This window comes from Leucopleurus acutus, assembly GCF_964270905.1.
Source record: "Leucopleurus acutus genome assembly, chromosome: 3".
Classification (NCBI taxonomy): Eukaryota; Metazoa; Chordata; class Mammalia; order Artiodactyla; family Delphinidae; genus Leucopleurus; species Leucopleurus acutus.
The window spans coordinates 68,872,026-68,888,893 of record NC_139145.1 but is presented as its reverse complement, the minus strand read 5'-3'; the positions used below and the strand labels follow the sequence as shown (position 1 = coordinate 68,888,893).

General features: G+C 35.2%; 1 protein-coding gene across 1 annotated transcript in view; it reads left to right on the top strand.

The window, feature by feature from the left end:
- ADAMTS19 (ADAM metallopeptidase with thrombospondin type 1 motif 19) overlaps nt 1-14,725 on the top strand; it is a gene marked incomplete at its 5' end in the record, with an annotated part of 286,853 nt that extends 272,128 nt beyond the window's left edge. Inside the window, 2 exons of the mRNA XM_082836295.1 lie at nt 11,533-11,710; nt 14,118-14,725. Of these exons, the coding sequence (XP_082692421.1) occupies nt 11,533-11,710; nt 14,118-14,269 (330 nt within the window). The 3' untranslated portion in view covers nt 14,270-14,725. The remainder of the gene's footprint in view (nt 1-11,532; nt 11,711-14,117) is intronic.
- Between the last annotated feature and the right edge of the window lie 2,143 nt (nt 14,726-16,868).

Sequence of the window (16,868 nt, the reverse complement as noted above, 5' to 3'; positions counted from 1 at the left end):
CTGACTATTCGTATTGTAGTATCAGTAGAGATGGGGAAAATGGTTGGCTTTGAGAAATTTGTTATGAGGTTAAAATGAACAGGAGTGGGGTTGATTTTCTGTGGAGAGGTGAGAAGGAGGGAGGTGTTCCTGTGTTTAAGAGGAATCCCACGTTAGCTTTCTGGTCTGAAGAACTTGTATGGGTAATGGTTCTGTGATATGAGATAGGGAAGCCTAGAGATGAATCAAGTTGGAGGGGAAGGTTTATGAATTCTATTTTGGACTGTTTCACGTGCCCATAAAAGAATTAAATACTGGTGTCTAGTAGATAGGTCAGAGGAGAGGAATGGGATGGAAATATACATTTTATAATCATCAACATTTAGGCAGTGTTTAAATTTTAAAGTATAAGCGTGCCCGAGAAGGGAGTATAGATGGAGAAGAAAAGATGCAGCCCTGAGAAACTCCCAGCTTGAAAGGCTTGAGAGAAGAGAAGCAACTGCTAGCAAAGGACCAAAAAATGGGGTGTTCAGAGAAACAGGAGGAAAAGTCGTGAGAAACAAGAGAAGAAAGTATGCTTAAGAATGTTCAATGAAATGGAAACTCAGAAGGAGTTGAGGGGAGGCTATTTCTTTATTCTCAAATGTCAGCTGCTCTAGGACTGTGTCGGTGGCATTCCTCATTTTATTTCCTCAAACCATATCTCACTCCCAATTTCCTTTTTCTTGAAAAATGTTAATACCATCTTCCCAGATACTCAAGTAGAAGCTATCCTTGGCACTTTTTCTTCTATACACAGGTAGTGTTTTGCCTGGGTTGCTCTTCACTCCCAATATAATACTACAGTCCTTCTTATATTTTCACCAGGACTAGAGTAACAATATCTAATGTACTTTCTTACCCCCATATAGGGGGATGGCTTCACCACTCTATCCTATAGTTCACACAATTTCAGAGAATTGTCATTGGCTATACTGTCAACTACCAGATACTCACTCTGGCATTCAGAGCTTTCTATATTCTGGTCTTAACCTACCTTTTGAGAATTGTCTCATTATTCTCATTAATTCAGTATCTCCACTAAGCTCAGGCCTGAGCAGTTTTTACTTCTACAATCTCCATGTCTTTGTTTATACACTTCTCTTTGCCTAGAATGTGTTTTTTACAACCATCCAAGTCCTTTGAGGGCCAGCTCAAGTACCTAATTTCCCCAATAAATGACAGAATCTGTCTGCACTTATTGACTACATTAATTTCTCTCAAGTACTTATTGCCTTATATTTTTGCTGTTTCGTTAAGATTGTCTTAATCCTTTTACCCTTCTCACTCCTCTGTCTGAGTGACCAGACCATTGCATGACATGCGGTGATATTTATTGAATAAATGACTGCTTAAACTTCTTCAACAAGTAAGCAAAAATGTATGATACATGTAAGCATTGTACTTATTTTCTTGTGGCCCATTTTATTTTTCTGACTCTGGTTCTATAACTACAATGTTTCATATAATTTACCACAAAAAATTAGTAACTACCTTATCTTTCACCAGGAAAATTAAGGTAATTGATAAAATTTTACGTAAACATATGACTCCCTTGACCTTTTCCTGTATGGTATATCAAACTACTTAAAAATGTGATTTTGTTTTAAAAAGTAAATCCACCCTTATTTGAGTAACATGCTATTTAAGCCTAAAGGATGCTTAAGATTGAGGTTCAAGGAAGCTGGCAGACTTCTTTTGCATTTTCTGGAATTCATTTGGCTGGAATACCTGACAGGTTAGGGAGCAGTTATCTAACCTAGAAGAAAAGCAGCAGATGGAAGCAAAGCACACTTAAGAATTTTCTCTGTGAACTAGCAAATACTTGGTTTATTTCAGGTTGGAATAAGTTAAAAGTAGCTATATAATGCTCTCTGTGCTGTTTTAAATCAAGAGTTTATTTATTAAAAGCAAAACAAAAACACACACTTCTCTAACATGGCCACAGAAGGACCTGATCCATTTCTGACATAGAATTGTTGGACTAGACCTGGAAAGTATCTTATTTGAAAAGGAAATTCAATCACTGTCTTTCCAAACAGTGTCCCTGGTGGGAAGATGTTTCACTGGGATGATAGTGATAAAATAGAAATGTCTTGATAGTCTTTTTCACCTCTGTAACATCCTACGATTCATAGGCTCAGCACTGACAGAATTGCAGATGTGCCCAAAACTTTGTGCTTAATTGCTTCTTAATGCAAAGCATTTTTTTTATTCCATCTTTCTGGTGATCAGTGTGTACTTTGATATAAAAAATGATTGGGGGGATTATTATGACCTTTCATAACATATTCAGTTCTCTGCTAATCATTCATAAGCACTCTGCTTGATTTTTGCCACACACATTTCCTTGATTTGCAGTAACTATATGCAAACATTTTCATTAAAGGGACAAAAATAGTTTGAACTGTAGAACCAAACAAATATTTAACTAAAGACATATGCAAAAAACCCTCAATGTCTGACCTCTAGGAATAGATTCAATTCCAAATACCCATGTGTTAAATTAAGCAGATGAACTACTTTAAAAAGATGCTGCAACCCTGACCAAAACAAACAGCAAATCTTACAAAACAAAGCTAACTTTTGTTCCTTAGTATGCTTGTTTCACACTCACTTTATTAAAAAGTTTAAAGATGGAACTGCCAAACATATACATAAATGAATAGGAATGCTGTGCTAATAATTTCCAGTAGAAATCATCATTTAGTTTCCTTATGAGGTCCACTCTCCACTGTGAATGCTACTTCACTCTTGTTAAACCACTTCGGAATAATCCATTTATTCCCAAAGACAAATTATCCAAGTCAATGCTGTTAACCTTGTTATAGATTGGCACTTATCATTACGAATTATATCAGGTTCTAGAAGACTGTCTATTATATTGGTTAAAAAAAATTGAACTCTGTCTGCCAGTGACAATTTTCTCTTAATTTAGGAATTCCTATTTCTTACAGAGGCCAGCTGGAAATGAGTAAAGCATTACAGAGCCTTCCTTAGCTGTTGGCCTGGAGAATACACATTCTCTCCAAAATATATATCTTTGGCACAGTCTAGAAGGAAGGAATCTCTGTCCTGGCCAAGTGTGAGAATTATTATTTTTAACCCCTAAATACACTGAAATTTGGGGGGTTTTTTTCAAGGAATTTAAAAGCAAACTAGTGTAGTTATGTTTGTTATCCAATAAAACTCCAAATAAATACTGTACAGTAGTATTTTTACTTTCGGGCTTTCTGCCTCTTTGGTATAATGTTTAAGAGGACATTTTACAGGATTTAAGCTTGAAGAATTTTACAATTTAACTTTAGAGTTTAACATGCACAGATAGATAATTCTATAAACTCACTGCCAAACTAGTTGATTATTTAACCTAAGTGTACACATTTACTTATACCATAGTGTCCCAATTGGTTCCCAAACCTGGGTTATCTAAATATTCCGAGTAACTAACTAGCACCAAACAGTGTCTATCTGACTGTTCTGAAGTCCTGAAAGGAAAGGTAGAAACTAATATTTAACCAGTGATTTTAAGATTTGGCATTTTACCATAGGATCCCAATACCTAAGACTAGATGTGAAAGTCTTTTGTAGCTCCATGCTGAAAATCACATATGCAGAAAAGATCTACTTGATCTCAGAACCCATGGAGCACAGAAGCAGTGCAAGAATCAGAGATCAGTGGAAATAATTCGTGTCTCTTCTCTAAATAGGAGAGTAGTTAAGAGATATTTATGGATATCCCATTTTTAAAGGGTTCTTAAGTGAAATTAAGTTGTCCAGAAGTACATAGGTTACTTCTTGGACAAAAAGACAACAGTGTTCTTTGGTGAATTTGACAGAGACATGATACCACGTAGATTATATCATGAGCCCTTGTGGATATTCCTACATGATTCATGAATTTTCAGTGGCAGGAAGACAATTTTGCACTTTACGAAAGTGGATTCAAGTGGTACTATGGATGAGCTTTCAGAACCTCCTAAAATCGTGTTCACTATTTTTGTCCCTCCTTTTGGCACTTTATAAACTTGTAGATAGCTATTTATTGGTGCCTGTGCAGCCTTTTTTCTTTGAATTAAACATGTTTTTCCCATGTCAATGTATTACAGAGCATGTTTGCTATTATTCACTAGTATTTAGTGGATTTATGCCTCTAAGCATTGTGGTATTCATAGAAACTTTGGGGAACAATACATGTAGATTATTTTTAAAAGATACATATTCTTGATAAACATATTCAAATCTATCACGAAATGAATATTTCTATATAATATAATGAAAATTTAGTAACAGAATACACTCGTCCCTTATATGTCTATATGATCCATCAAAAATGTATTTATACCATTGTTCTATTTAAGACCTAATTATCCTCAATGCATCAGATTAGACTTGAAAACTTAAAGAGTTTCATCAGGCCACAGTTATTTTATAGCACACACTCACTGCCTTTGAACATAATGGAATTATAACATCAATAAAATGTCTCAAGATAAATGGCCTTTCCTTGAACACCTAGTATAAGGTGTTTACATATTTTTCCAAGTATTAAACCAAGGTCTTAGCAACACTGTCTATTAATGCCATAAATAATACTGTCAGGTGTGAAATTTCCATGGTCAGTTTCTTACTGCAGTTTGCTTTTTGGGCAGTGCCTCACCGCTCATCGATCCTTTGCGGTGGAAGAAAGGATTCCACATCTTGGCTTGTCCATGAGATGGACTTTACAGCCATTCAGAGTTCATTTCATTCCTTTGTTTCTATGACAATGCCTCAGTTGCGAATTTGTTAAGAATTTTTTGAGTGTAGTTTTTTGTCCTACATTTTTTTCTATGTCCCTCATTTGTTCACATTTAGGCCAGTCCACAAATTTGCCAAATCATTCTAGCATCTTAACCTGCCTTTACCAGTACTGGCAAACCCTGCCCACTCAGAGCTATCACTACCTTAGTAAATATAACTTTCCAAGAGTTCACATCTATATATATCACCAGATCCTCCTTGGCCATTTTTAGAATATTATAAACATTTGAGTTAGGTAAACGTCTACTGTACCCTTCCACCAGCTTGGACATTGCTTATTTTTCCCCAGAGATTTCCCTTTCAGTTAGTTTATTTAGATGAAATTTTCTTAGGTAAAATAAAGCAAGTCAGGTCTTATTGTGTGGTGTAAGAATGACAAAAAGGAAGTTTTAGATAATGGAAATAGTTATAAGGTTATATAATATATATATATCTCATTTTAAAAGAGGATAAAGCCTTCTTCTTGCTAATTTGCTACCATTTGTATTCATGGTTCTCATTTACTAAACTATTTCTCTAATCATTTTAATAGTCCAAACTGTTTGAATTATTGAGGAAGTTTCCTTTATCATGTTTAGTGTTTGACATGCAAACTGTAAGGTTGACATAATTTAGTACAGTCTTAGAAATTGTCACTAATGTCCCAGGTCAAGAAAGGGTTTATTCCATTATAAGAGAAATATATCACGATATTATCTAAAGATATTATAATACTCATGTACTCAAGTGCAAGGGAGGTCATAATTTTCTCAGGTAGATTGAAATGATGAATGTCACTAAGTCAAACAGATTTTATTTTCAGAGCCTTTGGGGCTCATTTTTTGGTGGGAAAGAGGGATTACCAACATCAGTTTTTCTTGTGCCTTGCTGCTTAAGTTTGTTCTAAAGATTACTATTTCTCTTTTTACTGTAGTAAACCTGGTACATCAAGATTGCGTTTCCTGTTCAGAATTAAAGGCTTCTGGTTCATGGAATTGGTTTGTGAGGTGCTTAGTTTCAGACGTCCTTCAGGGCAATATTAAAACTGTTTGGGGAACAGACTATTTGTCAGACAGTACAGGTCTCTCTTATTAAAATAATTTAGTCAGGAAATTTTCCTTGTAAAAAGATCAATGGCAAGTTATCTGGTGCACCCTATGTTTTCTTTTTACCAGTTGCTGGCAAATTGATGTTGACATTTTAGCATTTGGTCCTTTAGTGGAAGTCTATAGTGATGCTGTGTTTCAAGTATTTTTTAACTTAGTACATATGTGAAGAGCAAGGTTTAAAATGTATTAGAAAAAAGACAGAAGGGAAGAAGGAAGGGAGGGTGGGAGGACTGGAGGAAGGAAGGAAGGAAGAGAGGGAGGGAGGAAGGGGAGAGAAAGCCATTGAACTTGATCCAAGATCTGTAGAGACACAGTGGAAAGAACATTGTATTGGAATCCAAAGATGTGCATTTGTTTCTCCTTCATATGGAGCAAGTCTTTATCACCTTCTCCATGAGTCCTTCCCTGATCATCCCATATGAATTGCTAAACCCCATACCCCCAATTTTCCCAGTCCTCCTTCCCAGCTTTAATTTTTTCCATAGCACTTGTCAATATCTAATATACAATGTTTTTTAATTCTTGCTCTCCAGTATTACAGTGTAAACTCCTTGAAGGCACATATTTTTGTCTATTTTGTTTACTATCACTTCCCTGTATCCAGAACAGTATTTGGTACATTGTAGAGTTTTGGGTAAATATTTGTTGAATAAATGAATGAAATAATCTCTGTGAGCCTTACTCTTGCCATCTGTAAAATGATTAGGGTTATGAGGAAGATTAACCAAGACATTATGTATAAAAGCATATTAGATAGTGCCTGGAATATAATAGGTATTTCGTGTGTCCATTCATTTGTGTTTATCATGTAATATATAGATCTATCAGTAAGTTGTCTAGATAGTGTGACAGCGTGTCCCAGATTAGCCAGGACAGTCCCCTTTTATGCCCATAGTCTAGGAATAATTATCAGCAACTTCTTTCACAAGTGCCCTGATTTGGACGATAAATTCTTCGATCAGTCTATCTAAAGATAAAGCAGGCTTGTGAATTGTCCTTAGGGCGAAAGAGTTTATCTCATACCACATAGCCTGAGTTATAGTAAAACAAAACCAAAAAGGCCTTCTAATTCATTAGTTTTAGGTTAAGAATGAGATATGGGGATAAGAGGTTATTTGGCAGGATAGGGAAAAAGAGAAGATTTTTAACTGTTAACATAAAGAGAAATATTAGCAATCTTCTAGTATCAAGTAATGTGTAAGTGTCCAGTCTTTGAATTTAGTACATGTGGGTTCAAACTCCAATACCACCACTTCTTAGCTATAAAACTGTGGGCACTTTGTTTCACTTATTTGAGCCTCTATTTTCTCATCTGTGTAAAAGGAATAATAATAGTACTCATTGGCTTCATATGAGATATTAAAATAAATGTAACCTCTAACACAGTACCTGGAATATAATAAATACTAAGTAAGTGCTAACTACTATTAGTATTGTATGGAGTGAAAGCTTTCGAAGTAATATTATTGGTTCCCTTTGATCCTAAAGCAACAAACTGGTTCCATAGTACAACTGATTATTTAAAATATTAAACACTTGGCTAAGAATGGGTGAAATTGCCCAGCTTCCACAATGTTTCGTAATCTAACTCCATCTATTTTAGATCATTGCGTTTTGTTGTAAAGTTTATTGAATAAAGTACCAGCCCCGTAGTATTAATAATTTCTGCTGCTTTTAGCTTCTGCACAGGATCCTGAACATGGTGGGTGATCAGTAAATACTTGAAAAGCCAATAAATGATTGAATATTCTGAAACATTCAAAAGACTATAATTTTGAGACTTCATTTAATAGACGCCTATCATACCATTGTTGGGTAGCATAGTGAATAATTAGATAATGAAATTAGCATCTTTACTTTTACGCAGTGTCACCACTTAAAAATTGCCTGACTACGGGCTTCCCTGGTGGTGCAGTGGTTGAGAGTCCGCCTGCCAATGCAGAGGACAAAAAAAAAAAAAAAAAAAAAAAAAAATGCCTGACTACAGTAACTTTTAATAATAAGTTATTTGGAATTTTTCCTTTTGTAGTAATTTAGACCTGAAAGTATAGCTATGATCTACTACAATGCGTTGCTTTACAAAAAGGAAAACTAAGTCCCAGGTATGTTAGGTTCTAGAGATAGTATTAGAGCCCAGGTCTCCTCATTTCAAGCCAGAATTATTTTGACTTTTTCCTTTAATGTCTGTCTGTCTTTAATCATAGTGATGTGATTTGAGAAATATCCAATTATTTAGAGGTATCTTCCATAATAAAGTAAGGAATAATTTAGAAGATACTTTGGGATTTCAGTTGTTCCATTTCAAATATCTGTTTATTTTTCACACATTTGTAATAAAATTTTTACCACTGTGTATTTTATAAAGAACATAATTACTAGTAAAAGATTGATATTTTATTATTAAAGTATTCTAATGAAAATTAGATTCTAAGGCTATTAGACTAATTTCATAATAAAGCTTATTCCATTAGTTTCAAAGGCAGGAATGATACCATTTTAATTAAATGATTTTTTTCTCTTAATTTAAAATATTTTTTTATGGAAGGCACTCTTCAGCCATTATCTGCTAAAATTATGTACTCTGAGTTATCGTGTAGCTATAGTTACTTTGTAATCCTGAAAAATGATGTTACTTTGGTTAACACATGTCCTTTGGAGTTGATATAAGATTAGCTGAAAGTATTGAGAATAGTCTGTGATTGATTACTAGGCTTCTTTGACATATGATTGAGAACCTTCTCTATTGCATCAGAATGAGTTCATCTATTATAAAACTCCCATTGTTCTTTTTGTTTCTCAAATATTGTGATTACTTCCAAGGTCTCCCAAAATTTTAGGAGTAGATACTAGAATATTTTTCCACATAAACTTAACCCCTTAAAAATTTTTAGTTTAACTGTTTTGAATTTTCCTGAAAATATTTCTAAGAAGCATGGTGTCTATACTTAAATACTTATATCCATTCTATTGAGTGATACTAAGATACATACTTTCAAGGGGGAAAGACCATGTCCAACAGTTACTCCTCTTACAATAGTTTTTAAGTTATAATAAAGCTTAAACTGAACTGGAAACATTTAGATCCTATAGAAGTTAACAAGAAAAAAAAATCAGATTTAAAGGCATGTAATATCCCAGTTGTTGTTCTTTAATCTGCTGTTTGCATAAAGCTAAGAATTCATCAGATACAAGGAGGGTTATATGCAGAAGTATTTACAGAATAAAATTTAGAAACATCAGTCATCTATAAAGTAGATGCATGTTAATAGCATGCACATAAAATTGTATTATTCTTAGTAATCTATTTTCATACCTGATATGTAGGTTTTAGTACTGAAAGTGATATGACAGTGAGCCTAATTTCAAGAGATTTACCAAGAGACAAACTAGATACATGAAAAGATACTAATCAAAGATAAAAAGTAATACACACTGGCCTACATTAAATGCAGAACACATGCTATTGACCAGTAGCTTCCAAACTCAGGCTGTGCAGCAGAACCACCTAGATACCTTTTTTTTAATGTATATTCCCATCAGACTCAATCTGTTTCCTGACTTAGAAATTCTAGGCCTTAAAATCTATAGTGAAATTTTTTTTTTCTCCAAGTGATTCTAAGGGGTAGCTTCAGATGGATGGATATATGGTTTTGAAGCATAAATATGCATAAGTAGTTGGGATAATTGTGGACCGCTGCATGGAAGTAGTGGATTTGAGATTGTGTTTTGAAAAGAGGCTAGGCACAGTTGTAATTGTGAGAGTAGGAAGTGCCTGGGCATGATTAGTGTTTTATAGAGCAAATGATCCCTGAAGCAGAGAGGTGGAAAATTGTTTGAGGAGCTAGATAAATGCCAGCCTGGAGATTTGGGGAACTCAATAACTGAAGTTTTTTCCAAGGAGATTTTATATATATATAAAGCAATTTTAAAAGAATACATATTCTGTGTTAATATTTGGGATTGATTGGAAGGCTGGGAACTAAAGACAAAGTGAACAGGAGCAGACAGATTTGAGGTATCAAGGGTTTGTGTAGAATGCTTCTTGTGCTAATGAAAAGCAGAGCAGGGGACCCAAGATGATAGTAAAGGAAGAACTGAAAATTCTTACAAAGAAAATGCAATCCTAACAATGACTTGGTCAGATACAAAGGGGAACAAACATTACAAACCTTGTGCCTGCATATCTAAAAGGTGACAATCAGAAAGTATTTACCAGTTTTCAAATAGAATACACCGAGATCATCTCTGTAAAGAGTTCTAAGTTTTTTAGAACTGTTTAGCCAGATATGGCTAAATCTTTACCACATAGAAAATAGTATAACTAGTAAATAAATTACTATTTTCAGAAACACAAGAACATTCCCTCTCCCACATGTAATTTTGATACCATAAAATAATTGTATTTTCTCATTCAACTCAACATCAGTTTATTTGTGTAACAAATTAAATCTAGTGATATATATGGACCCAAGAGACTTCTTTAATAAACAAACATTGTAAGTTAAATATGTTCTCTGAAATATCTTACAAATGAAGACAAACTACATTTAGCTGAAATACAAGGAATCCATTAAAAGGGTACTTATTAGAAAAATACATATTATCAAATATTATTTGCACAATTTTGGATGTCATGTAATCTGCGAAGTCATAGCAGTTATTTCAATAACACATCAGGTTGATAAGCCATGTTGATATTCTTTTTTTTAATAAATTCATTTATTTTATGTATTTATTTTTGGCTGAGTTGGGTCTTTGTTACTGCGCACAGGCTTTCTCTGGTTGCAGTGAGCGGGGGCTACTGTTCATTGCGGTGCGCAGGCTTCTCATTGTGGTGGCTTCTCTTGTTGCAGAGCACGGGCTCTAGGTGCACGGGCCTCAGCAGTTGTGGCACATGGCCTCTAGAGCGCAGGCTCAGTAGTTGTGGCAGACGGGCTTAGTTGCTCCACGGCCCACGGTGTGTGGGATCTTCCCGGACCAGGACTTGAACCCGTGTCCCCTGAATTGGCAGGCAGATTCTTAACCACTGCGCCACCAGGGAAGCCCCCAGCCATGTTGATATTCTTTTTTTTTTTTCATGTTGATATTCTTAATAAACATTTTAAGGCCAGAGAAAATGGAGTGGATGAGTACGTTGAAAGGCTATAACGAGGATCTGCCTCCACAGTTGGACATATCTAACTCTCAAGCATCAATGACTAAATTAAAGAGCAGTGAATCAATTATTTGTTGCAAACTAGATATTAAAACTTTAAAAACTGTCCGCCCAAGTTCATTACTTACTGGTATCACCCACTCTCTTTCCCAAGTCATACTCTCCAACTTTTTTTTGTTTAATCTTATTGAAGTATAGTTGATTTACAATGTTGTGTTAGTTTCTGCTGTAAATTTTTTTAATCGCCTATGTCCTTCATTGTCCAAAGCTCTGCCTTAGGTCAGCTAGATATTCTGAACAGTACTGTGCCCAAGTTATGAGCAACAACATTTCTGACCCATGTTTTACATTAACCCTGGATGTTGTGGCTCATGTCCAATTTTAGCAAATATAAGGAGAAGGTGGCTTACAGCCTAGAGAAAGGAAACAACAAAAAGAACATTTAACAAAACCTTGTATCTCTCCTAGTGCTCAATTACCTGTGGCAAAGGAATGCAGTCCCGTGTTATTCAGTGCATGCATAAGATCACAGGAAGACATGGAAATGAATGTTTTTCTTCCGAAAAACCTGCAGCATACAGGCCATGCCACCTTCAGCCCTGCAATGAGAAGATTAATGTAAATACTATAACATCACCCAGGCTGGGTAAGCAGACCAAAAAGGGGATGATTTTGAGAAACATGGAAATGATCATGGCTTCTTCTATTTTGCATATCACTTTAAAGCTTAGTTATCAATCTATACTAATTCGTTTGGTTCTGACTAAATTGGATCTATTCAACTATAGTTTAGTCCAGATGATCATGTGGGTAAAAAATCCTAAAGACTAAACTATTTTCATTCCTGAGCTGTCTACTCAGGTCCAGGCCCTGGAAATATGAATGCCATACCACCCAAGGTCATCCTATAAAGGGTTGAAGGATGTAACCATATTTTTGGTTCTGACCCGTCCCATGGCAGAACCCTCAATTAAGGTAATGTCTATGGAAAGGTGAGGTTGTAGTGTACACCTTGGACCTCTTCATTGTTAATAGCCTTCCTTGTGATCCTGGGTACAAATTATCCTTTGGAGAGACAAAGAGCAAAAAAATCACTTTCAAGGAGAACAGATGCATGTATCTACACCCCTGAACAAGAAGTACCATTTTTTTTCATCTTTAAGGACATAATGTTAAATAAAAATAAATAGTAGTAACATTGCTTTACATAGTTTTTAGTTATAAAATGCTTTCACATATATTCTCAATTCCTGCTATTTAATCTAATACATCTTCAAGAAGTAGAGTATGTATTTTAAGTATATATACCCTGCATTTGAATAACAAATATTCATGAATGAATTAGCCTTTAATTTTGTGGCAGTTAGTGGCTTTTAATAGCACTGCTGCCTGGATGTCACTGGGTTAATATACGTTTAACACCTTCAGTTGTTTTCTTTTTAATTAATTTTTATTAGAGTATAGTTGATTTACAATGTTGTGTTAGTTTCTGCTGTGCAGCAAAGTGAACCAGTTATATATATACATATATCCACTCTTTTTTAGATTCTTTTCCCAGATCGGTCATTACAGAGTATTGAGCAGAGGTCCCTGTGCTATACAGTAGGTCCTTATTAGTTACCTATTTTACATATAGTAGTGTGTATATGTCAATCCCAGTATTCCAGTTTATCCCTCCCCCCTTTTCCTCCTTGGCATACTGAGTGAAGTAAGTCAGACAGAGAAAGACAAATATCGTATGATATCACTTATATGTGGAATCTAAAAAAGTGGTACAGATGAACTTATTTACAAAACAGAAATAGAGTCACAGATCTAGAAAACAAACTTATGGTTACCAGGGGGGGAAACCTTCAGTTTCAATTTGTATGTATAATCTCCAGGGAATCAGTTTAATCATACAGAATAATATTGCCAAAATGCAAGGAGCTAAATTGTCATAGATACTTTTCCAGGCAAACGATTCAATCAAATGGAAAAGTTTGTGTTCTTCATGGAAATATAAAAATTCTCTTTTTTAAGCCAAATAATTAACATTTCTAAGAAATAATCAGTTCAAGTAGAATTAAAACTAGTTAAGACAAAAAGTTAAGCAATCCTAGAGCAGATGCTCTAAATCCTTGTATTCAAAAACAGCATAATCCCTTTCTCCAACAATTATTTGGAATCTTTCTTGAAGTATCATGTGTCAGAAAATAATGAATTAAAAGGAGAATTTAATTAAAACTCCATTTTCTCTGTTCATTTTTTCTTGAAGGCACATCCCCAAACACAGAAGCACAGTGGTTGGAAAATCTTAAGGTTTTTAAACATAAATTAATGAATCATACTAGAATAGTGGCAAAAGGAACAATTGTAGCAGAACTGCCTTTTATTATACATGCCAGAACACGCTATTTCTTCAGAAAAACTGGGGCCAAATCTACATGACTGAATTTTTTATACCAAGAGCTCATTTCAAGCACTTTATTGCTGTAAATTTTAGTCACTTTTGATAATCAGCTTTGATTTTAAGGATGCCTGAAATTGCAATTCTTAAATATCCCAGTTAGACATGTCTGCTATCTAGGAAACGAGGAATGTGAAATAAGTGTGAGCAGATTTTTGTTTTGCTATGTCTTCGCAATGTCATCCATAACAATACTTATTAATTTGTATTCTCATAATGGTGGACATATTGAACACATTTCTTTTTCTTTTTAATCTCTCAACTAAAAATCCAAAAGAAGCTTAAATGAAAGCCATGAAATGGAAACTTAAAAGCCATTTGCAGTACACTTATTGGATTTGGGAAATCTATCTTTAATAAGTCTATAAAAATTCATGAGTAAGACCATTATTCATTCACTGTACTCCTTTATTATAGGGTGTGTGTGTGTGTGTGTGTGTGTGTGTGTGTGTGTGTGTTTCTTTATCTTTTATGCTCCATGAGGTAATATACATGAGTCAACGTGTGTGTACAAAATCCCCCAACTTAAGTGATTGCTCTTTGTTTCTACTCATGACACCTAGTTTATCTCATGACACCTAGTTCCCTGTGTTCTGCTTCACAGCTGCTCTGACTTTCAAGTGCCTGGGAAATCAGTGGCCTGTGTACTGCCGGGTGATACGTGAGAAGAACCTCTGTCAGGACATGCGGTGGTATCAGCGCTGCTGTGAGACGTGCAGGGACTTCTATGCCCAAAAGCTGCAGCAGAAGAGTTGACCTCTAGCAGGCTGGCTGGCTGACAGCTCTTTGCAATTACATTATTTATAAACACACACACTAGCATGTTTTTCAGACCAAATATTATCAGATTACATATAATTTAATCAAATTAATTTATTTTTTTGCCTGCCACACATCCAATATGGTGTTTGTTTTGGTTCTACAAACATTTTGATTTATACTATATGGCTTCATAAATAATTTTAGACAAATAAGTTGGATCCAGTTTCCGGAATAAAAATAAAAAGGGAAAAAGAAAAAACCAAGATCTTTAGGCTTTAAAAAAACCAAAAAAAAACAAACAAAACATTTTTTTAAATTAGGGCCGTCTCTAAGATGCTACTCTCTCCCCAACAATACCATTGAGTTATCCAGAATGTATACTAATTTAGCATAATAGTTTAGTTATATATGGAGAGAAATCATTTTTGTTTTTTGGTATCCTGATGCAAAACTAGCCCATTTTCTGTAATCTGCAGTAGATGTGTCAACATAACAAACCTCATAGTGTTGAACAGGTTTTTAGAGAATGTATTATGCATTGCGTTCAGATTTAGAGATATCCATAGGAAAAATTCTACTGTAATTATAGCCTTATTTTAATAATGAAAAAGAAAAGTCAAAATAGAGACTTTGATCATGTTCATGAACATGTACTTGAACACAAGTATTGTAACAATGAAACACTGTAATGATTTACACTGAATCACCATTGCACTGTTGATATAGTGTAGAGAAACCGTTATAGAAATGGTAACATCCTACAAAAATGTGTATTATTTTAACATGTTGTCATTAGATTTTAGCTTTTTAAAATATTTTGAACAAAGAAAGCGTTGATCCCCTCATTTCCTTGTATCTTTTTAGCAGATCTATAAAAGAGTATAGTACTTAGCCTCACAAATCATAATGAGAAAATTTACTAGTTTTCAGTCTTTTCCCTAGAAACAAGGAAAAACAAAAAGCTTATAACACTGTGGTAGTTTCATTGTGTTTTTTCTTTCTAAAAATTAAAAAAGTTTTACAATTCTGTGAAACGTTTAAAAACCAGCTTAAAGGTTTTCTTGTGAGAAAATATTGTACATGATTCACATGATTTCTTAGATTTTTCAATAAAATATGTGAAACTTCCTGCTGAGAGGCAATTCTTCATGAGTCTCTCACATTTCCACATGTCTTGGCACTGTCTGCTTTTGTTCTGGAGTGTCTTCTAAAGGATGTTTGTGTAATGAATAGCCTTGGAAGGTAAAGATAGCGTCTTTTTTTGGAGCAAAGGGCAGACATTCTTATTTCTCATTATGAAAGTTTCAGGTTCCTTAAAATTGGGGTCCCTCTCCTGTAATACAGTTCACTGCATGTACAGGTACTGCCTGGCTCTCTTCATGTCACCCTGTGGGAATTGGGACTCAGGGAACCAGTGCAGGAAAATGCTGATTCTCTGGCTACTGCTGTTGCCACAAGTAATAAAGTCCTTTGTCTCTAACCCAGGAATTTTATGTCTTCTGCCCTGAAAGTGTGGCAGGCCAACTTGCTAGATTGAAAGTAGAGTAAAGCCTCAAAGTCTTCACAGTTCTTGACACCTTCCCTCATTAGTATTTTCACCTTCATGTTCATACGGGACACAGTTTGTTTCTAAGACTGTCCCTTACTTTGGATATCCTTTAATTTAATTGTTGAAATATAAAATCAACCAGTATCAACACATCTTAGGTAAGATAGTAGGGGAATGAGAAAGGGAAAAATTACATAGGAAGAGGAGACATTCTTAATCCATCCCTTGATTCCTGAATCCATGAATTGGTGTAGAACTACCACCATTTATTGGTCGATGAATTAGGCCCTATACAACATCTTAGAGGACCTCCAAAATGTTTTCACCCAGCTGATGCGAGAATTGATTATTTGGGGGGAGAAAAGATGTTGCATCATTCTGTCAGGCCATCTGTTCAGGGTGATGGGGAACATGGTAATACCAGCGATTCACGTGAGCATGAGCTCACTGCCACATTTTTTTTAACTGTAATAGGAATTCTCTGAACAGAAACAATATCGTATGGAATACCCTATCGGTGAACGAAGCATTTGGTAAGTTCATGGATGCTGTTTTGGCAGAAACTTTGCAGGCTGGGGGGGCAAATCCATAATCAGGGTACGTGGCTATTTCTGTGAGAACAATCCATTGCCTGTTTGGTGATAAAAGTGATCTAATATAATCTTACTGTAATCAAGGTGTTTTGGCTGCCTTGACAAGGACTTGGGAGGAGCGTGGTTTGAAAATTGGTGACAAAGAAGTTCTGAGGAAAAGATATGTGAATAACATATATTCCATTTGACTGCTCACCAAAGAGCACCCTCAGGAGAGAGGACTCAGTCGTCAGTTGGATAAGATGATGGTTTCTGTGTATGTTGGCCAGTCTCTTTCATCAGTCACCCTTGTCCTTGCCCAGTGAGCCCAGGAACAGAGACAGTGGTGGCAGGACTGGAGATTATGTGTGGGTTCAGCCATGTGAGCTACCACTCACCAAGGCCAGTCTAGCTACAGTCACTGCTGAGGGCTCAACCTAACAATAGCAGAGAAAATATTATTTCCCAGTAT